The sequence below is a fragment of the Crocodylus siamensis genome, chromosome 11, assembly GCF_052110815.1.
Source record: "Crocodylus siamensis isolate JL-2025a chromosome 11, ASM5211081v1, whole genome shotgun sequence".
Classification (NCBI taxonomy): Eukaryota; Metazoa; Chordata; order Crocodylia; family Crocodylidae; genus Crocodylus; species Crocodylus siamensis.
In genome coordinates, this window is record NC_143405.1 from 61093751 (window position 1) to 61117150 (window position 23400).

The 23400-nt window shown below is 44.3% G+C and overlaps 1 protein-coding gene across 3 annotated transcripts; it reads left to right on the forward strand.

Annotated features, from left to right (window-relative positions):
- Positions 1-988: 988 nt before the first annotated feature.
- Positions 989-22105, forward strand: EOGT (EGF domain specific O-linked N-acetylglucosamine transferase). 3 transcript variants are annotated; one of them, XM_090022394.1, is made up of 17 exons: positions 989-1217; positions 2160-2384; positions 3091-3191; positions 4644-4752; positions 4857-4951; positions 5832-5936; positions 7262-7368; positions 8637-8740; positions 11357-11449; positions 12517-12588; positions 12741-12827; positions 13960-14028; positions 15924-15985; positions 16990-17109; positions 18395-18497; positions 18859-19005; positions 21062-22105. In XM_090022394.1, the coding sequence occupies exons 2-16, from the start codon at positions 2175-2177 to the stop codon at positions 19003-19005; spliced, it is 1584 nt and encodes a 527-aa protein (XP_089878520.1). In that variant the 5' UTR covers positions 989-1217; positions 2160-2174; the 3' UTR covers positions 21062-22105. The 3 variants fall into 3 exon arrangements, with proteins under 3 accessions (XP_089878520.1, XP_089878519.1, XP_089878518.1); XM_090022393.1 differs by having other exon boundaries at positions 2126-2384; positions 18859-22105; XM_090022392.1 differs by having other exon boundaries at positions 2157-2384; positions 18859-22105.
- The last annotated feature ends 1295 nt before the right edge of the window (positions 22106-23400 follow it).

Here is a 23400-nt window from a genome sequence, read left to right on the forward strand (position 1 = left end):
CCAATCTTGGGTGCACGTGCACCCATGTCTATCTACTACCTGGAAACGTTTCCAGGGGGTGCGCGGCCAATCTCGGGTGCACGTGCACCCATGTCTATCTACTACCTGGAAACGTTTCCAGGGGGTGCGCGGCCAATCTCGGGTGCACGTGCACCCGCGTGCACCCCTTGGAAACGTTTCCAGGGGGTGCGCGGCCAATCTCGGGTGCACGTGCACCTGCGTGCACCCCTTGGAAATGTTTCCAGGTGCACGTGCACCCCTTGGAAATGTTTCCAGGGGGTGCGCGGCCAATCTTGGGTGCACGTACACCCATGTCTATCTAATACCTGGAAACGTTTCCAGGGGGTGCATGGCCAATCTCAGGTGCACGTGCATCCCTTGGAAACGTTTCCAGGGGGTGCGCGGCCAATCTCGGGTGCACGTGCACCCGTGTCTACCACCTGGAAACGTTTCCAGGGGTGCGCGGCCAACCTCGGGTGCACGTGCACCCGCTACGTGTCACCGATGTCCACGCAGGCGGCAGCGCCCCAACGGGCTTTGTGCAGGGAGCGTGCACCCACGTCTGCTTGCAGGACTCCCCACGGCGGGAGGATTCATAGGCGCCAGGGGCTCTTGGGATGCATCTTTTATTAGACCGACTTAAACAGCTGGGCAAATTTGCAGAACTTGCGACCTCGGACCCCAATCCTGCCGGCTTGGGCTTGCAGCAAGGGTTTGCCAGGGGGGTGGAGGAGACGGGGGCTTTGCCACGCGCGGCTCAAACGCGTTGGGTCCCCGTGTGACTCAGGACATGCAACGCCGAAACAAATCCGTTACGACCAACCGCCCCCCCCTGGAGGGCTGGACCCGACCACGCCGGCCCGGGGCGGGGGGCGGTTTCCGGCCGCGCGGCTCCTCCCCCCGCCCCGCCCCGCCCCGCCCGCGCCTGGGCCGCATGCGCACCCGCCCCTCCATGAGGTGAGGTGGGGCGGGCTGAGGGGCGGGCGCCTTGAGGTGGGAGGTAGGCGCGGAGGTTGCGGTCGTGCTGCTCTCAGGACACGGGCAGACGAGGAGGCTTTTTGGGGGTGGATCCGGTCTCTTATTAGAGCAGCTCTGATAGTCGGAAAGCATCTTTTTCGGCAAGCTTTTGGGCGTACATCCTGTGGGAGACCTTGTCACGGCCGTGCTTTCTCCCCGCAGGTTTGTGCGGCCTGACAATCTGGCGCCGAACCGAGCAGGTAGGAGGAACATCGGTGACCCGCTTCCTCAGGCTGCGGGCTCCCGGGTAGGGCCAGCACGGGCAGGTGGACCCTCGGGTTTGGTCACCCCAATGACAGGGCCGCGGGTTAACGGGTGCGGTTAAGACCCTTCTTCCAGGAAGGTGTTACCGGCATTGAGGGTTGGTGGGGCCCTGGGCACGAGAGTCATTTGGGGGCTTAATTTTGATGACCTGTCAGCACGTTGGACGTTTTCAATTTCGCTTTGCCCTACCCATGAAACGGCAATGAAAGTATCTTCCTACGGTATTGATAATACACATATCCAGTGCGATTAATTTTTATTAAGTGTGGGGCCCTGGGAGGTCACCCGGCTTGCCCTCCATTAAGGCCGTTACTGGCGCTACATGCGGTGATAACATGCAGCTTGAAAAACCAGTCGTGGTTTAGTGTTAAATGTGGTTACATCCGAATATCAGTCAGAGAATTGTACGTCTTTCCATTCAGCTACTGGAAGGCGTTCCCTGTTTAGTCGGCAGAAACACGTTGCATTTTCCACCATTCCTATTTTAAAACTTTTTTTTCTTTCGCATCCTAAAAAAAATGAGACTGGTTTAGAAAGGAAATTCTTCCTTCCATCCAGATATCGTACAGTCTATACTTAGTTTCCGGAGTTGGACTCCCAGGCTCCCTGGAGACTTGCTGAAGCCAGCACACCCACTTTGTGTGCATTTGAGTTGCTAACGCTCAGTGATGTTTAATGAGTAATGATTCATACTTTAAACAGTTCAGACCTAATGTCTTCATGCAAGTTTGCCTCGCCTGGGACTAAAAGCAGACTTCTAAAGTTGTACCTTCCAGGATAAAAAGACTTAGAGTATATGACTTTAATTTAGCTGATTTCTGACCTGTGATGTGTTGGCTTTCAGGTGGGGCATAATAGTCTCTCCTTTCTGACAGCAGGACTTGCTGGTTGCCATGCTAATGCTGCTCGCCTTTGGAGTGCTGCTGCGAGAGAGCCTGGCTGGTCCCCAAGATGCAAATCTCACTGAAGTCGGAAACCTTCCAGAAATGCCATTATATAGCTACGAAAGTCTCAACTTGCCAGAGGAGCATATTCCATACTTTCTGCACAACCATCGGGCTCTTGCTGCAGCCTGTAAGCAGGACTCACATTGCCCATATAAAGTAGGTATTTCTTCGTTTTCCTAAATGGCGTTTTGGTGGTGGTTATTCTTAGAATCGTGGATGTTAAAGTTGGTGCGGAGCCGGTTGATGTTCTTGCCAATAAATAAGCCTCTCATCTCTGGGATGAGAATTGCCATTCCTTAAGGGCCCGCTGATTCCTTTAATGAACTGCATTTCTGGTATTGTCAGGTAAACAAGGTGGGGAGAACAACTCCTGCAGGATTTGAGATAAGGATAGTTTCCACTAAAACTCTGCAATTGCTTACAGCCAAAAAAAAATGGCTTGTTTATGCTGGACTGCACCTTGCATAGGAAAGGAGCTTTATTATAGGATTACTAGATTTGTTTTTACCAGGCTGAGGTTGTTTGCCCTTCTCTGTCAGGTGTGCATGAGACTCATTGCAACTTAAGTTTCAAAAGGCCTTATCGAACAAAACACTATATATGCATGTAACATCTACCACACCAAACCGTATTGATATCTGTGGCGATACTCGCATGCCCAGTCAAATCTGTGTGCGTTAAGTCATGCATGGGCAAGCCGAATGTTTCCTTACCAAGAATACTGTTTAAGAGAGTAGAAAACGAGAAGATTTCTGCAAGATTTATTTTCAAGAGACAGGATATTTGACTAAGCACGACTCTTACGTCGGCTTTAAAACTGGCGGTCAGGCAGCTGCTTTCAATGGGGATCTCTGTGTTCTAGAAATCTGTGAAGAAACTAAAATCCTGCTGGGGCTATGAAAAATCTTGCAAGCCAGAGCACAGGTTCAGTTACCCGGTGTGTGAATATGTTGAGACCGGATGGTAAGTTTCCTCTTTAAATGCATGGATGAGGTGGATGGCCATGTTGCTTTTGCATTTGTGTCACCTGGGGAGCATTGTGGTGGTCTCTGCTTAGCAGAGGGTATAATCACAAAGTTCTTTATGGAAACCTGTGTAATGTGTAAAGGCTTTTTTTCCTTGTGCAAGTCTAAGGGAAAACTCATGCTTTGACATACCTGCTGCTAGCATGTTTTATTAACCTGGTTATAATTCAGTTTAAAGCCATGACTTTTTGATAATCTGGGTTTTTTTGCACCCTATCGGGGAATCTAGCTTTTCACTCCGGTGGGGATTTTTGCCCGTATCCAGACGATAAGCCATTTCCTGTTTTGAAACTGGAATAGCAAGGAAGCAGCCATGGCTGGCTTTTCTGTTCCAGTCTGTGTTTCTGTAGTAGTAGCTTCGGGATAGACCATAAGCTCCATAGCTCTTCACTGTCACTGTCCTTCTTGTGGTGAGGGAGTTAGGGACCATATTTTGCCTACAGCCTGTGGTGTACCCTCTAAGGACTGAATTTGCAAGCTTAAAGGAGGACTGCATCTCCTGATCTAGGCTAGCTGAAAGGGTGTTTTCAAATGATGGTGTGCCAAGACATTTTATTTATATAAGCTGCTAAAATGCATAGCCCAGGGGAGTGCGATTTGGCCTCTCATTGCCTAATAATTGTTCCTCTTGAATGCCCTTTCAGGGATATGACTCATGCCATAGGGGCTACTGCAGTTAAGAACAAGCAGAAGTAATTATAATTACTAACTCTGACTTCTTTTATTAAAGAAAGTGCAATGAACTGTTTTAAAACCAAGCGTGAAGAAAAACCCAGTGGTTACTTCCATTATAATGTCTTGGTAGAAATCGTAAGAGCCTTTTGGGGAGGCTCTGTGCTGTACAGGACTTGGGCCCAAAGTGTCCTGCTTCCCGTCTCTCCAAAACAAACATATAAGCTTGTGTTCTCCAAGCACTGTATATATATGAGTATTTCTTCATATTTGGTGGAAGCTAGAGCAAATTTTTAGTAATCTAATGTACAAAGAAAATACACGAAACGGGGGGCAGAGGGTTGCACGTGATGGGGATTGTTCTGCAAGCTCTGGGCTTCTGTAACCAGCTGTCTTTGTCTCCTGTCTGTGTCCGTGTATCTTCCGTTTTTGCTGTCCTGGTTTTGTTCACTTCTGGGTTGTGACTACTTCACGTTTTGAATCCTGGACTAGACGGTCCCTCTGTTAACCATTGTTGCCCAGCAGGCCCTGCATTGGGATGCTTAAAAAATGTGTGAATATTCATTTTGTCATAGCTGGCTTATTTTGAAGTCTCCTATGGATAGTGAAAAATGAAACAGTTTCTCAGGCTTTCTCCTACCGTTTGGATTAAGGGGACACATCAGAAAGCTAATGTATGTTAAAGGAAGGACCTCGAATCTTTTCCCCCATGCATCAGGGCTAACAGCATTGAGACGGCTCAAGAGATTTTCTGGAAACAAGCTGACTTTGGCTACGTAAGAGAGCGGTTGGATGAAATGAGAACCCACTGCAAGCCAATGGAAACGGTAGGTGTTTGTGGGTATTAAATAAGTAACTTGTGAAGGCTGCACTGTCTTGTAAGCATGTTAATTTTTTTGCAAGCAACCCTTACTTGTTTTGTTTCTCCCAGGGGGATTCCTCGCTTACCTGTTCACAGTACCTCCAGTATTGCAGAGCCACCAACCTGTACATAGATTTGAGGACTGCCAAGAGGAGTCATGACAGGTCTCTGAATTGTTCATGTTCTGTCGTGACCAGGAAACAGCAGGAAAAATGTATTTCAAAACTCATATCTGCAGGGAGGGAGACTTGTTGCATATCTGGTGCACCCTTCGTCATGATATCTGCCTGCTAAAACTTTATCACACTATAAGTCTTCAGCTCTGCAGTCTCCAGGGCCCCTTAAATTGCTGCTGCTGAAATCAGCATTTGCTGACAGATGTCCAGATAGGACGGATTAGCTGGGTGTTGGGCTTGTGCAAAGGCCCGTCAGGACTCGTAAAGCAGATTATCTCTTGTCTGTGTGGCCTGCAGGCCTGGTTTAGTTGGCCTGTTCAAAGCAAAAGATGGAAGGAGGAAGTGGTGGCAAGAGAATCCAATCCATCCTTTGCCTGCTTGGGTGGTATCAAGTGGCGTGGGTGGGCACAGGAGGTAGACAGACCAATTTTAGGATGCTTACCACATGTAATATTTTTGCAGAACCTGCTTTTACCATATTTGTCACATATAAGGCACACTCCAATTCCTAGTAGCTGGCTTTTGGGGGAAAGAAGTGTGTTGTACATGTGAGAATATGGCCACCCCTGCCCAGAATCAAAGAAATGTTATGGTTGAATGTAGTGCATAGAGACAACAGGGCCAGTTGAGCAAGTTCGGGTAAGTTTGGGTTATGGCAAAGGGATGTCTCATACTTCAGCTTGAAGCACCGTACTGAACTGCAACTTGGCAGCATTGGCTTGAGCCCAGGAGCTGGGAAAGCTAAGCCATATTGCATTGCCCATATTGAATTAATGGCACACTGGATTGCTTCAGGCTTGGGTTGACTCCTCTTGAACTGCTGCACTGGAGTCGGGTATATTGTGCTGATGGGGTTTTATTCCTCCAGGTTCAGGGAGGACTTTTTCCAGAAAGGAGAAATTGGTGGCTCTTGCAACCTTGATGTTCGAGCTTTCCTGGCAGAAGGACAGCGCAAGAGTCCTCTGCAGTCTTGGTAAGATTTGCTGTCTTGACCGCCTCTCAGTGAAATTATCTTATTCTTTCTCACTCTTCCTTTCCTGGGCTCCAGCGGCTCTCAGTGGGGCGTTTAGTGCGAATGTGTTTGTTTTGGGAAAACCTTGACTCTTGCAAACGAGGAATGAGTGCAGATCCCATCCCATGCACTGCTGTGTATTTGCAGCAGTTGGTTTGAAACATCCATGTGGGAGAGAGTCAAAATAACCCACAGGGCTAAGTTGTAATGGCTGCGGATAATACGGTTTTGTGGAGGAAAGGCCGTTGTCCCACCTTGACCCCAAAGCAGCACTCCTTTCTTTTTTTTTGCTTGAGAACCACTTGAAATGGTTTCTGAAGTGAATTGGAAATGACTGTGCGCAGTGCTAGAAGCTGGAAATCCAGGGCTTGATTTCCAAGCTGCATGGCTGGGAGCAACAAAGCTAAACCTGTCCTGATTGTAGGGTGAAGGTGTGAGGATGCTGCCTCTCTAAAGTACCTCTGGGGTCAAAAGCCCTTTTTCCTCCATTCAGCTAATGGGCTCTTAACTTGAGCCTTTTGCTGAATTGAGGCTAATATCATGCTTGTTCTGCATGGTCAGAGTTGCCCCCACCGGCCTGCATTTGGACTGATGGGGCAGATGCTCGGGTATTCAGAGATGGACGGTTGCCCTTTTCAGAGCTGCTGCCATGCAACTGCAAGTAGTTCCCTTGTGCCTGGAGGCACTGAGGATTCAGTTTTCTTCCTCATTCTGTTTCCATTTGGGCATCCCCTGGCTACACCAGAGTTTCTTGGATCTTCCTTTCTGGACCTTCTTAACTGTTGTCTCTCGTGTTTGGTAATCAGTCCCATCAGCTGAACACCCCCATCCAGTTCCAGTGGACATAGACATCCCTTCTAATTAGCATCAGATTCATCAGCTGTGTTGTTATGGTTATTGATCTTAGGAAAATATTCAGATTGGCATTCAAGTGCCTTTTAAATGCACGTCAGCACATGTGACTTGTATGTACTTAAATTAATGTACTTGCATCAACTGCAGCCTGGACATGTGGGTGGGCAGAAAGGTTTCCTTAGCTCTCTGCTGCCTTGACTTGTAGATCAAAGATGCTGCTCAACTCCTGAGATCAAAGGCAGAGTTTAACCTTTTTGAAGCCTGTAGCTTCAGAACCATCCGTTTCAGTTGAAATTAATTTTTAATTGTCAAATGTTACTCAACATGGGGAACATCGTTCATCATATCAGTTTCCCCTAACAAACATCGAATTGTAAGAGTGGAATTGGTACTCGTAGTCAGATGTGTGACCTGTGCATGAATATTTCCAGGTTTGCTGAACTCCAGACATTTACTCCCTTGAGTTTCAGACCCATAGAAGATGGGAAATGCGAGATTGTTATTGAAAAGCCAACTTACTTCATGAAATTAGATGCAGGTAACCAGGTCTTTGTATTTTTCTGCATCACGTGGTGAGAGAGAAGAAGGTGTTACCCTGATGTAGTGTATTGAGTTGCACCTTGCGTTATTTGTGAATGCATGCACATAGTGCACACATGTTTCGGAACACTTTTTCTCCATTCCCTTTTCATAGAGAAGCAAAATGTGTAACGTTAGTATAATCCAACTTGTGCTTTGTCAGACCACTCCTTTTTCATGCTGACTGACTATGTGCTGGTGACTAATTTAATATCACTTGCATATCATAAGAGTAGAAATAACTTACTTTCTGCTGTGTGAATTTAGTAACTGCAGCTTCTGCACATATAGAATCTATAACATCTATATGGGGGAAGTAGGTTGTGCATCTAAAGAAAAAAAATCAGGCAAACAATTTTATGTAGTTTTATAACTTAAAATAGAGAGCCATTTCATGTTCAATGAAAAGCAGCTGCGGGGTGTGAAGCAAGGTAGTTAGTTCATTGCAAAAGTCCTAGTGATTGCTACTGGACACTGTATCCAAATCCCTCAGGCAGCCAAGGCTTGAAGGCTTTATGAAAACTGTGCTACTGTAAATGGTTTGCACTTCTGTAATTTGTCAGCCCTTTCTAATGCTCTGTTTGGGAGGCATAACGTTAATAGAGGAGAATACTTTTTAGTTTAGCATTCAGATAATTGTTAGGCCCTTTTTGAAACAGGAGTGAGTGAAAGCACTCTGAATGAGAGACTACTGAGCTGATCCCTGCTTTGGCACTGGTGCTGAAGCAATAACCTGGGATCAATGGCATCCAAATATCCCCAGCTCTGCAGGACTGAGGCCAAGACAGAGCTGACCTTGATGCCCTAAACACCCTGAAAATAGTTACAGAAGATATAATACTGGTACTTACCCATGTAACTGGGCAGTGATGAAGCAAAGGATCTGTGCTGTGGTAGCTCCTTTAGGATGCAACAGAAACCAGTTGCACATCTAAGTTGAAATGACAAGTTACATTTATTTTATTGCTTGCTGCATTTGGCTGTTCTGTGGTTTAAGAAATCTCCAAGACATTAGTGTTTTCTTCCCTGACTTCCACTGTAAGGGGTATAAGAAGCCCTCAGTTCTACGAATGGGAAGACTAATATAAACTGCCAACAGTCCCATATGCTGGGATGAAGACCTGTCTTGTTCAAAAGGAAATGACTCAACGTGCTCATCCACAAAAACATGAACGAATGCAGCTTTGGTTTATTAGATCTCAACAAATGTTTCCTCTCTCCTCTCAGGTGTCAATATGTACCATCACTTCTGTGACTTTGTCAATCTTTACATCACCCAGCACATTAACAACTCTTTCAGCACTGATGTCAATGTTGTCATGTGGGATACAGTAAGTAGCTCTGGAAAGGTGTGGAATAGTCCTATCGTAGATACAGCATAGTGCATCTGCTCTTGTCCGTCTTCCCTCCATGTGTCCTAGCTCAACTACCAGCTAATCTTTCCAGCACTTCACTTAATGTGATGCTTCTGATGCAGCTGGTTAAAAACTATTTGTTTTTAAGGTTTTCTAAAGGTGTTTATACACGTGTTCTGGGGCGGGAGAGGAGGTGCCTTAATTAGAGTGGCTCCGAGAACTGCTCAAATGAAAGTACCTAGAGTGTCACGTGTATCGGTGTCCCCGTGCTGAAGAATGGTGGCAGGGTGCTTTAACTAAAGCTCATTGAACGAGCTTTAGTTAAAGCACCCCGCCATCACTTTTCAGCATGGGGACGCTGATACATGTGGCACTAGAGTCTGCTAGAGCTCAGTAAGCACCACGCTCCAGCACATTCGATTAACCGTGTCTGCTCTGACATGCTATAATTGCAGTGCATCAGAACAATCTTGCTACACATGTATATGCACCCTAATATATTGTTCCAAAAGAGGTGGTGCTCTTCCCTACCTTGTGGGTCTTTAAGAGAAGGCTGGATAGACATCTGGCTAGGATCATCTGACCCCAGCACTCTTTCCTACCCAGGCAGGGAGTTGGACTCGATGATCCGTTGAGGTCCCTTCTGACCCTAACATCTACGAATCTATATTGGAAGCAAATCCATTTAAAATAAGCATGCATCTTCTGCATGTTAAGGTCACCAACTGAGGTATAGGTGTATGTAAATACATGCCTAAGATCATCTTAAAAGGCCGAAAATGTCATAGTATTGTTGTGAAGGACTTTTGAAAAATGGGCTACTTTTCCTGTTAATTCCTATGTTATTGAGGATGTTGATATCTTAATGTTGTGTTGTAGTTCACAAATACGCAGTATAGAATGAGTGCAAGAAGTGTGCATTGCTTACAAGAATTTACTTATTGAGTCTACACACCAGTGTTATTCCCTTACACTACCAGATGATGGCACCAAGAACCTGCTTGATTTGCTGGGAATGTTTGATTATTAAAAGACTGTCTTGAGCTTATTATGCATTACCCCCCCCCCTTTTTTTCCCTTTTAACATAATTAGATATATGCATACTTCTTAGGTACTGTAGCACTTCTATCCTCATTAGCATTGCTTTTAAGTGAAGTAAGCCAGAAAGTGAGTAGGGAATGCACTTGTAGGACCCCTGTCCTATACGTGCAGAAGTGACGTTTCCGTGTTCCCTGACAATCTGCTCTGTTGTGGAGGAGCAGAGCTCCCGGCTTTGAAGATGAGACTGTCACTACTGATCTGGGAAAGCAGTTCCTGTATTGCTGGTGAGCTATATCCAGCCCACGGTTCATTAAAACTTCATTGCAGAAGTGGAGTCATGAAAGTAGAAAGGCTCCCAGCTAATGAAATATATGCCGTCCTTTAGAGTCTCTTCTCTTTCGCTGGACCCTGCCTCTGTTTTGTAGGCTTTTTTTTTTTTTTTTAGTGATCTTGGAAAATGTATTCCTCTCTCATTAAAGACAAGGTGGACCCAACAGCTACAACATCGAAAGGCAGTGTACATTCTCTAAGCAGACTGCCTCAGGTCCCTGATGTCCCATCTTGCTGCACTGGGCAAGGAAGCATTGATGCTCTTGCCTTCTAGATGCTACTGATCTGTTATGGAGCTGCAGGGGAAGTCTCTGCTGCTTGAGCTGGGGAAGTTGATCTCTTGGCTGGAAGGGAGTAGTTGGTTCTCAGAGGTCTGTCCACCAAAAGGCATGGCATGGTAGATGTTCTTCGTGCTGGAAGGGCTAGCTGTCACAGCAGCACTAAGTGCTAGGCTTACTTCCAAATTTTAGCGGATCCAAAATAGATATAACAGCTTCTCATTTCAAATGCCTGCATTGCATGTACATTGACAACCAGGCTTCACCTCAGCATTGAGAAGTAGTTAGTCTTGTTAGTCTGAAGTCAGCAGACGGCATATAAGACATGGGTCGAGGAGCAGGTAAATGAACCTCGGGTGTTATGAACCGTGCTATTCAGTCCCATGATGATGTGGTCTCTGTTGAAGAGGGGGCACTAAAGGCATCCAGGCCTGAAGCCAGCTCTGGTCCCTTGCTATGAATAGGAGTTAAGTAGTGTGCTGCTGGAGAGATGCTGTTTGAGGTTGGGAGGCTGCCTGAAAGCCAGGACAGGGTTATCCTTTGTGGCTACCTGGAGATGGTTATTTTTCAGAAAGGGTTGGAGGTGTCCAAGTTGCTCAAGTTGGGGGTTGTAGGTGGCAACCAGAGGTATTCTTTTGGCAAGAGCTACCTGTTACACCCTCCCCTTACCCCTGTGCTGGGTTTGGTCTAGACTAGAGTTTATAGGCCTGTTTATCTCAAATTAGGCCGCTCTACACTTGTAAGGATCAGCCTAGATGCTCTACATGACTGTGGTTTATATTAGGCTGGCTCTTAGTTACTAGAGTGACAAAGCCCATGCAAGAAACTAATGTAATGCATAGAATTCACCATCATTCAGTGAGGGCTTCTTTCATATGCATTCGTTACTCACAGGTGTGCATACGTTTGTTTTTGTTTTCTTTTTTTTGTCTTTCTTCCTAGAGCTCGTATGGTTATGGAGACTTGTTCAGTGAGACATGGAAGGCATTTACGGACTACGAAATAATACACTTGAAAGCGTTTGACTCCAAAAGGGTATGGGATTGCATGTTAAGCCAGAACTGCTAGGCTGTATGTTATCAGGGTGATGTGCTAGACCTTTCCTGCCTTTTCAAAGACAGATATTTTGGACCAGTTGAAGTCGGGGCTTCCTTCAGGTGAAAACTGAGGCTGTAAGCTAGTTCTTTGTGGCTGCATGTGTTGTTGTATGCATATGCCAAACTTCCCTGCTTCTACATGAGGGGGTATTTGTTTTTTTTGTTTGTTTGTTTGGTTGGGTTTTTTTTTTTTTTTTTGGAGTGCTCTTCCCTCGGCGCCAAAGCTAAAGGTTCAGTTACAGTGCTGTCCACTCTGACACTACCAGTTTTTATATATATGAAATAATATACTTGAAATGTATATCCTGTTTCAAGTATTATATACTATATATCCTATTTCATATATCATATTTCAAGTATTATGTATGGATTATATTTCAAGGATGTTATTTCATGTATTTTTATATATATGAAAACTGGTAGTGTCAGAGCAGACAGCGCTGTAACTGAACCTTTAGCCTTGGTGCCGAGGGAAGAGCACTCCAAAAACACCCCCTCGTGTAGAAGCAGGAAAGTTTGGCATATGCATACATATATCAGACATTTATAATCTTCTCTAACCTCCACTCCCTGCCCTGATTAACCATAGCCTACAGTAGTGGCCCCTTTTTCCTCCACAAAAACCTTCTGTAGGAGAATTGTCCTTAAAACCTACCTGTGTTTCAGCAGATGGTGTCTACAGATCCCTACAAAGACAGGCCTACCTGTGATTTATAGATGCCTGAAGCAGCCGATCGTACCAAATGTTTGTTTTTTCCTGCTCCTCATTTGGTCTTTTCAGTCTTGGATTTTAACTAGTCCCTAATGTGAGAACTGTATGGGGTGGCAACGACGTGTTCCAACCTTTTGTGCTGTTTCTTGTACAATTCAGTGGCTGTCCCTGATTTGGAGCTGAAGGGGGCTTTTCAGTATTAATACTATGTGCACTGAATGAGTATGGAAGATGTCCTTGTTAAATCAGTTGTAGGTGTGTGACCTTTACATGTTAATGCTCTCTCTTTTCAGGTATGTTTCAAGGAAGCAGTCTTTTCATTACTGCCTCGAATGCGCTATGGCTTATTTTATAATACGCCACTGGTGAGTCCTTTTTATCTTGCCGTTGTGGCGCCTAGACATCCACATATGTATTGTTCCAGAGCTTGAGTTTTCCCACTGTTGGCAAACCAAGTCTGAGGGTAGATTGCAAGCAGAGCATTTTATGATGATACCAATCACTTCTCTGATTTCAGATCTCTGGCTGTCATGGTACTGGGTTATTCAGAGCATTTTCCCAGCACGTGTTACACAGATTAAATATCACGCAAGAAGGACCCAAGGTAGGAATGATACCATTTGTGTTTAGAGTTTGCAGATCCTTTCTGTAAGCCATCATCATTTGTGCCCAGAAAAGTAGCGGTATCTAGCCGGATCCAGCAGAGAAGGGTTGTAAGTGTTATAGTCTGTCTCTCATGGGGTTATGTTGGTTCTTCCTTTTGTTCGCCAGCTAGTCATTCAACACCATTAGTCTACACCTGAGCATATAAATAAAAGGCACTCCCATGTCCTCTCTCCTTGGAGAAGTCTTCAAACCTCCTCTTGTAATGCTGAGGAGCTACTGCCTTCCCCAGTCTCTTCCCTTCCATCCTTCCTCCACTCTTAATCCATATATCCCTGTACAAAAACAAATGCCCTTCCAGGTCAGGAAGCCTAGATGCATGAGCTCCAGAAGGCACCACCATCAAGCACTGCTCTGAAGCCTAACTGAGGGAACCTGGCAAAGTACTGCAAGGTGTCTGGTTGGGTTTTTTTGCAGGGGCTTAGGTTATGCGTCTGTAGAGCCTCACTGTCCTGGCCAACTTGGGGGTAGAACAGGACCAATTAAACCTGGCACTGAGCTTGCAGACTTGGCGCAGTTGTGTTGATAACTACAACAACTTTTGGTTTTCTGAGATATGTACCGGAGAGTAGCCTGCATGTTGTCACTAAGTGGCAGGCTTTCAACACATCGCAGGGGTATTTAGCTCTTCACCTCCCACTGTCACTAATGGGTGTCCTGTGGCTAAATCTCATTACTTCACTTGGAAAATTTACCCCGAAGGACCCAGTTGATTTGAAGGGAAGAGAGCGAGAGTTGGTAGATGGGCGAAATCATTTTTTCCAGGGGTCTTAGAAAACAGATATCTGTTCATTTTTCCTGCATTCAGAAGCTATTTTAGCAGGTAGTGCGGCAATTCTTTTTGAATAGAAGCAGGTAATTTAATAAATATTCCATTTCTAGTAGCTGTAAGAGGTTTTTAATTTATTGTTTTTGGAGAATACTTGAAATATTTGTTTAGCTCGAGGCTTTTACTTTACCTGCAGGAAACACACTTTATTGCTCAAACCATTGCTTCCTTTAAAACTAATCATAGGAGACCTGTTGATTTATTTGGGGGCCTTACGGATGTTTCACTGCTTCTGTCTTTTTAGGATGGGAGAATTCGAGTCACGATACTTGCACGCAGTACAGACTACCGGAAAATACTGAACCAGAATGAGGTTGGGTTATTTTCCTTTTAAAATAAAAAAAAAACAAACCTCAAACCCCCCCAAAAAACCCACCAACAACACGTACCTATTGGGCACAATAGTTAGGGCTTTACTACCGTCTGATAACTCTTGAATAAATGTGCTCAGCTCTAGGATTACTGTAAGCAGAGTTGCCATTTAGCCAGTATCCGTGTCTATGCCCCTGGTTTTGAGCCTGGTTGCTTTGTAAATTTATCTGTGGAGCCTGGTGAAGGATGGCCAGTAGGGCTGCTAAATTAGATGTGCCCATTCTTCAGACAATAAGACAAAGCCATAATATGATGTTAAAGCTAAATTTTACTTGGCTAACTACTGTTCTTTCAGTTTCCTATTGGTGCATCTTCACTCTAGACTTCTTGACAGGTCCGTGCTGAAAACCACCAGACTAATGAGATGCTCCAGATTGTGCTTATAGCTCTGAGTGTGCACACTTGAATCTGTCAAAGTAGCCTGCATTTTCAAATCACAGGTCACTGGGTGTGTTTTGCAGTCAAGGTGCACCTTTGATAAAATGACAACATCTAGTGCTTCTCATTCTTAGTTTGGAAAGTGACTTGCAGAGGTGGGTTAAGCATTGTTATCCCCATTTTACAGATGGGGAAACTGAGACACAGACATGTTAAGAGACTTGCCTAAGATCACACAGCGGGTCAGTGGCAGTGCCCAGATCTCCAGAGTCCCAGTCCCAATCCACTGGACTACGCTGCCTCCCCTCTGCTGCCTTATGTAGCGTGCTTTTATAATGGACACATGCCAAGAAGAGAGAGGTTAGCATCTTTTCTTGATGGTACTTTCATAGGGGAAAAATACTCTTGACTCCATCTCTCTCCTCCTGCACCCTGTTGTCTTTAAGAGCTGTTGTGATAATGCCCATGTGTTTTGACCATTGGTGCGATACTTTATTTAGAGGGGACCCGTATACTAAGGACAGTGGATTACCTAGGCCAGCATGTTTTTTGAAGCAGTTTGAATGTGAGCAAACTGTATTGGGTGATGTATCCCAGGAAGGCCCTGCGGAGCTCTCCTGTGATGACCGAGGTAGTAGGTTTGGTAGCAAATAAAGTTCAGAAAATGGCTTCAGTGTCGGGCCTTGACCTCACAGGAGCACTTTTTCTTATGCTGGCTGCAAGGTAAAATTTAATCACAGCATGTGGCATTAGGTTTAGCAGTTCATAAAGCTCACCTCATTTGGTGTGTTCCTGTGCTTGTTTAGGCATTAAACACCTTGCTGGATGGGCCTCCAATCCTAAAGAGGTCCAGATTCTCATTGCAGCACATTGTGTAAATTGGGACTTACTGCATTTAGGTGAACAGAGTCATACCTCTGCGAAGCTGGATGAAGTGAGAACTGATTGAGGCTCGGTAGATTTACAGTGGAGTTACTGAGCCCACAAACAGTTGCTGAGAACTAAGATGCATCTCTACGTACTTAAACACCTTTGAAAAATCTGGCCTGTAGAGTCTGGGCTGCCCCTTTCGAGGTAATGGTTCAAATCCTAGTGGTTTCAGTGGTACTCAATCAGGTGCTAAGGCTTCATATAAAAAACAGTGATCTCCAAAAGTGCAAGCAGTGCTGTACTTCCATACGCATAATCGGCCGATGTGCAAGAAGGCAGTGAATGGTAGATGGGGCGATGTGAAGGAATATCCATGTTGTCAGAAGCTTAGGCAGGCACTTATCCTGTGCACTGGGACTTGAGATGTGGAGACTGGAAAGCAAACTCCTTCATTACAGCAGTGGGAATAGGCACTCTTATCTCAAGTGTCATTCCTTGTGGATATGGGGAGAAGGTGGAAAGCAGGTGGGGGCTGGGGAAAAGGAAGTAACATCAGTACCTCACTAAATCTTACTCTTTTCTTTCTAGCTTGTCAATGCTTTGAAGACGGTCTCATCATTTGAGGTCAAAGTAGTAGATTACAAGTACAAGTACGTATGTGGGGATCATATTATCTGCCTCTTTTGTTGTCTGTGGTGGTTAAGGTCTAGACTCCCGCAGAATTTCCTACCTGGGTGTAGCTTGTTTCTGAAAACCTAAGAGCCGTCAGTATAAAAGCAGTTGCTGTGGGAAGTGACTTGACATGCCCTACCCCGCAGCCGGCTGTGCAAGAATGGCTGTCACCTTGGACGAGCTCCAGGCTGAAGAACTTCACCTTCCTAAATCCTCCAAAGCAAGTGTGTTCATGTCCCGCTGCTGGGTTTGCTGCTGATCACCAACATTACCAATCCTTAGGGGAACTGAGAGGCAGAAACCAAAGACTGGTTCCCTTTAGTCCCTTTAGTAGGTCAGCTGGTCAATTCTTTTGTTATTTGTATCTGTCCTTGCATGCTAATGGGTGTAAGATCTCCTGTTATTGTTATACATTATGGTGGTGCCTAGATGCTTTATTTGAAATGGAGGTGCTAGGTAGATAGGCAGTGCACCCACATTGTGCAAACAGTCCCTTCCCCAGAGAGTTTAGTCTAAGCAAGCAAATCCCAAAGGAACAGAGGCCAAGAGTTGAAATGACTCGCCCAGGTTCACAGCAGGTCAGCGAGAGGCCCAGGAATTGAATCAAGGTCTCCAGGTTTCCATCTAGTGCCCTCCACTCTAGATGCCTGAGACTAAGCTGGATGCCTGTCCCTACATAAGGTGATGATCGCACATTGCTAGGGTTAATCGGAGAACGTACCTGAGAGAGTCTTAAGTCTGCAGCGGAGTCTTGTTAGAGCGAAGGTGTGAAAACGCGCTGTCTCTGCTCCCGTGGTGAATGGCTGCTGGGCAGAGTGGTTACAGTTTAGGGGGTTGTTGTTTCAAAGATATCCATGCTTTGGAGCACTGTCCTCTTCCAGAATTACCCTTCATTCAGTGAGTTTTATGTTATTTGAACATAGCTAATTGTGCTAAGACAGGGAGGCATTCTGGATGCTAACAAGTGTTATGTTGTCTGCAGGGAACTTGCATTTTCAGAACAGTTGAGAATCACACACAACTCCGATATATTCATCGGCATGCATGGAGCTGGACTCGCCCATCTGCTCTTTCTCCCAGACTGGGCTGTCGTTTTTGAGCTGTAAGTCCTTTTATTCAGTTTATTTTAACACATGACTTTTTCCATGCCTTTTTGAGGAACGATTCCTTCTTGGTATTGTAGCATCAACAGTAACAGCTCTTAGGCTGTCTGCATGTTTCCATTATAACCATCGTCCTTCAGTTGTTCATAATGTTTGCCTTTTGGGGCTGAAACTTTAGACTAGGTCCTGAGTGAAGGTTATTCTTCTGGATGGAGGATTGAAAGAATCCTTATTTGTGATTTCATCAGATCTCATAGCCAAGCAGAGAATCATCTAGTTGGTGATTGGATGGCAAGACTCCAAAAAAATAAAATAAAAAAAGAGGAGGAGGAACATGGGTTGGATTCTCCCAGTGGGTCTGTTTTGGTAAAAGACTCTGATGTTGCCAAGAAGAGCATGTTGCCATGAGCGGGAATGTGCATTTCCCTGTGGACAAACAGTAGCGGCACAATGTGTGCTACTGCTGCTTGTCCTCAGGAAACTCCCATGCCATGTGCGCTCTGGCGTGTGGCACGTTGCCCCAGGTAAAGTGGGAGAGGCTGGGGCCAGCAACTTTTCCTGGGGGCCTCCAGGAGCTGCAGCTGCAGCGCTCCTGCAGCAGGGAACCTGGCCAGCAGTTGAAGAGTGGGCTCCGGCTGGCCAGGCTCTAGTTTTGGGAGGCATGCACCTGCTGCCACATGTGCTGCCCTGCTTTTTTTAGGCATGGGTTTTTGGACCTTTGGGATCTCTTGGGGTCAAATCCCCATCCTCCAGTGCTGCAAATGAGCAGTGCAGGGAATGATTGCATATGTGACGTGCATGATATGCAGCGGTGTGTGCAATGTGGAGCTGCAGCACCACACACCACACTTGTCTGAACATACCTGAAGAGGACGTTTTGATTATCCAAGTAAGTTAAATCAGGTGAGGAAATGGAACAAGCCCTGACTATTGAAGTTCCTGTGATTTATTTAGTGGCGTAAGAGTGCTTGGTACCACCATCCTGGCTAAATTCCAGCACAGCTATGTGCAGTTTGTTCTACCTAAATTGCCCTGGGATTTCCATTTTCACTATATTTCTTCTGAAGCATCATTGTGAGACATCCTTACTCTAAATACACAGGACAAGTGTACTGCATTTCATTAAGAGCATTGATTTCTATCCTGGGCAATCCTGCTTCAATTAATGAGTTTGTCTAAGGTGTAGAGTTTGGCTCGGGGTTTTGCTGCCTCACAAATGAACAACGCGTATTTGTATTTTAGGGCAGTCTTTGAGGGTAGCTATATGATTCTGCATGTCCCTAGGTACAACTGTGAAGATGAACGGTGTTATCTGGATTTAGCAAGGCTCAGAGGTGTTCACTATATCACTTGGCAAAAAAAGGACAAAGTCTTCCCTCAGGATCAGGTAATGCATAGCAGGTGTGGGGGAGGATACTATTTTTAATTAATTAAAAGTAAATTTGTTTTCCTTGTCTTCATTCGTGTATGTGAAATGTGGTATCTGTGCGCTAGCCCAAATGAACTTTCCTCTGATTTAGGAGACGTTTTGTATTAATAGCTGGGTGGGGTGCGGGGAGGAAGAGAAATGAAATTAATTGTCCGTTAGTACAAGCCATCAGTAACACTGTTGTTACACAGTTACTTACTGATGCAGTTACTATAAGGGATTTCAGTGGATTTGAGATTATATATTAAAATGCTGATTGCTCATTCATGACTCATTTTTCGAATGTCTGTGCTTTCTTAAACCTACTTTGTTTTTCCAGGGACACCACCCGACACTGGGGAAACATCCAAAGTTTACTAACTACTCCTTTGATGTGGAAGAATTTATGTACCTTGTGCTTTTGGCTGCCAATCGCGTATCGCAGCATTCCACGTGGCCGTTTAGGGTAAAACATGATGAATTCTAGGTCAGATTCCAGATTTAAAATTATTTAAAATAACACTCTTATTTTTATGAGCAAAATAGGAAAAAAAAAGCTGGTGGATATAAATGTATATTAACTTTTAGGGGGAGGGGAACCCTTACTATCCACTGACCAAAATGCTCTGAATGTTCAGTATTTTTATATTTTATCAGATCTGAGATTTATTATAGGAGTCTTTGTCTGTATGTTATGTCTATTTATCAAGACTTTCTTTTACACTGATCCCTTGCATTTCTAATCGTAAGCTGCTTGTCCTGTGTTTACAAAGATTTGAATGTCCACGCATTTCACGTCAGATTTGTCTTGTAGCAAGTTGTGTGTCCAGAGGAGCAAGCTGGGACAGGGAGATTTAATACAAAGGTGTTTCTGAAGTCGGTTGTGGGATGGAGGAAAGGCCAACCTTCCTCCTTTGGCACTGGTATTGTTTGGCCTTGAAGCTTTTATGCTGTAGTACCATACATGTTACAACTCAGTACCTGAGTACAAATCGACTTCTATCACTTATGGATTTTTAAGCTGTTTCTTTGTAAAAATACCTGTTAGAATAAAGCAGTTAAAGTAAAGCTTAACAACCACTGTTTGATACAGCGTGTACCCAAGGGTCCCATTTTAAACTTGGAAGCATTTTCAAGATGCAGCGTAGCGTGCCTTGCATGTTTAATTAAGAGCCTTAAAGCAGCAGTAGTTCACTTGGCTCTTGCCTCCAAAAATTAATTAAAAATTATTAAAAAGTTCTGGCCCTGGATTATGTCAGGCTTCTCTTCCAAAGGGTAGGAAACAGTTGTGGTACAAACTTTTAGGTAGTTGGTAATTCCAGGGTTTTCATTGCACTTCATGAAAACGGTGCTTCTGGGGCAGAAGGCTGAACAAAAAATGCTATTTGTAGTCTGTCTTCAGATGCTAAAGAGCTGTGGGTTTCTTGGGGCGAACATGACAGCAAATGCAGGTGCTTTGGAATGGACTTATATTGCAAAAAAAATTGTTCTTGTGGTAGGGCCAGTTCTCAATGGGGGTGCTTTCTGTTGGCTTGAATGGGATCAATATTAAACAAATGGGGAGAGATTTTGAAAGTCCTGCTCATGGAGGTGGAAATTGGTGGGAATTTTGCTGCTGGCTTCAGTGGGGGCCAAACAAGACCTTTAGAAAACTCCCTTTTGAGCTAAGATCCAGGTCCTGCAGGAGTCCATGAAGCATGCCCATTGACTTCATTGGGAGCACAGCTATGCGTACAAACCTGTAGAAATATCTGAGGACTGAGCTGAACAGATAAACAACAGTTTCTTGTTATATGCTGGATTTTTCATGATGAATTCCTATGGCATTTTTCTTTTATAATTGTATCATGTCTCTGGCTTGAGGCAGAGTGTATACTTGTAAAAAAAATCAAAACACAAAACTCAAACCTTTTTGCTTTTGCATACATGAAGTGTAAACACTTGAGTGATATAACAGTAGGTATTATTGACTTCCATTCTCTAACAATCATAGGCAATTTTACAGAGTGTAGATATGCTTACTGCCCTGCCTATAACTGTAAAGATGAATTACCATAAGCATAACTTTCATATAGATCTCTCCTGACCTTAAGCTGAGTATAGGAAAAGCGAGATGGATTGAAAACAGAATGCATTAAGATATTTGGTGCAGTTCCTAGAGTCGGATGTTTGGTGACTTACAGATAAAGGTATTTTACGTCTTAAAGAGCTGTGGAAGCAAAATTGCACTTCTTGACATGAAAAATGCCTTATTGAATTACAAATATTTGAGCAATACAGAATGACTGTATTTATTTTTTATTTTACCTCTTTTTTTTTTTTTTTTTTTACAAAGGAAAAAAAAATGTATAAAAGAAGACTAAACCAGTAAATATGTCAGGGTTTTGGTGTTTGTTTGTTTGTTTGTTTTTTAAATCTCTAAGAACAAGGAAAACTTGTAACTATGAAACGTGCATAAATATACGTGCTTTGAGATTTATATAAAGAGAGAGTATTAGTAAAGAACACGTGTTTGTAAGTCGTCTTTGATCGCTGTCTGTCAGGTTCTAGGGGGCCCGACGTTTGTAGAGATGGAAAAAACGTCACTGCGTGGACCAAAGCAGTGGGACTGGCTGAGCCCCTTGGTGGCAGATCTGAACATCTGGGACTGACTTGCCAATGGTGCACGTGATTGCATTGTCTACTCTATAGCCTGGTACTTTGGCTGGCAGAGAGGACTGTGGGGATACTGTCCTGGGGCCTCCTTCCATGAAGACTTGTGTATATGCTGGTGGGTGCAACGGCACATGTTGTGGATAGCGTTGGTGACATGGATGGCAATATGCAATAAGCACATGCGCATCCTGTGGGGTCATAAACAGTGGTTGCTATTACTGCTCTGAAGATCCAGTTTGGCCACATACTTTGAATTGGGGTGGCTGCTAACTTGGGACTTGACCCAGCCGACAAACCCAACAGACCATCCCAAATTAGCCAGCTTGAGCAACTCTGGGTTTTAACATGGATACTTAACACATGGGGAGACTTTTTCTGCCCTGAAGGCCTTGTTTAGTCAAGAGGAATATAGCATGGACATTGCTGACCTTTCTGACTCTCTCTTTTAAATTTTTAAAAGAAATTTGGCAATAGGTTGAGGCTGGATGGGATTGGAAGAAGCTTTTGTCAGAAACAAAATAACCAGGAACCCAATTCGTGGACAATATTTGGATGATGGTAGGGATTTGGTTCAGCTGATCTTTTTAGTATCTTTGGTTTGAGACAGAGGGAGACTTCGGTCTGGTTGGGAATCTGATTTAGAGGAATCCAAGACGCCCCAAGCCTATTTTTATTTTTACCAGGCTTGGGCATTGGGCCACATTATGTAAGGACTTTGTTCCTTGATACTCATTGTGATATTTGTCTCCACAATACTGTAATGGATTTTGCTTCACACTCGGTTGGGTTACTCTCCCTGTGAGCAGTGTGGTGGCATCTGCAATATAAAGTGAACATTGATGTTGCCAGTCTTATAAGTTTTTCCAAACTTGCAGTGACCAGTATCTAATGTAAATTGAGATCGGGGTTTGCAATAAAGAGTCACTTATGAATTCACACTCTCTGGCTTCCCATTCTGCTTTTATTCCAACGTTCAACATGTCTTTTTTTTTTTTTTTTTAAGTCGTATTAGCTGAATGCCGTGGAAGACTGGTACGGGTAAGGTGTGATTTGTGGCAAGAAGAGCAATGGCATGTCAACGTAATTCATCTGAAGAACATAATCGTAAATATTAAAGTGATGAGGCTTTAAACCTAATTAAACAAGAATAATAATGGGTGATTTCTGCCATTAATCATTAATTTTTCCATTCACGATGAAACATGAAAGGTTTGAAATGTACCTTCAGACGCACTTGGTGTGAGAGAAGCTGAAGACAACGTTTTGCTAGTGAGACAGCTGTTGGTCTACCCAGAAGGGTGCAACGTATGAAGGAAGGGGAAGGGGCCATAGATCTGTTTTTTCCCCAGGATTTTATAGTTCGTATTTAAATTCCAATAAGACTCATCACTGAAGGCTTGCTTAAACTCAGGCTAATATGAACATTTTTATTTTAGTTCTTTTGAACACGCTTGTATTATAGAAGATTGTCTTTTCTCCCTGACCTGAAAGAACTGGCTGTCAGATACTCATGTGGCGCTCAGCTCTGGAGCATCTCAGGCCATTTTGTAGACTTGCTTATCATTTTCTAAACCACAATAACTGATTTGCCTCACACAGTTTGAATCAAATTGCAATTTGAATTAAGGGTTAATAGATGAGCAAGAGGGTTTGCCCCCTTCCTCATAGACTAGTAGTCCCTGCGCTTGGGTACGGCTGGAGGCGTAGTCAGGACACTGATATTTAGTCACTGTAAGGTGGTGTTGGCACATTTGACTTTGTAAAGGCTGAGGAGGAGGTAGGGGGGATAGCTTCGGTTGCGTTGCAAAACCCCAAATTTGCAATGCTTATTTGGATTTTGCAGAATGCTTAACGGAGCTCTCAAGGACTATTTTTTCCTAAAAGCTATGCTATATATACACACTATTTAATTAATACAGTTTCAATTGCCTAATTCGGACTGCCCGGGTCTTTAACTTCCGTGCTCGTTCAGCGCAGGTTAGTTAATTCAGATTGGAGCCAATTTTAATTTGGAGTACAGATGTCCACGTGGATATAGTAGTCCATATTAAACAGAGAAGAACATAATGTCTATAAATGGCCTCAGTTTCTTGGTGATGAATGGGTTTTACTCCAAGGGTGTCCTCTATAAGGTGGGGACTGGAGCCCAAGTAGATCTCGGTGAGACACATTTACACAAGACGTGTGAGGCTGAGCTGTAAATCAGACTCTGCGCCCCTGAATCTCA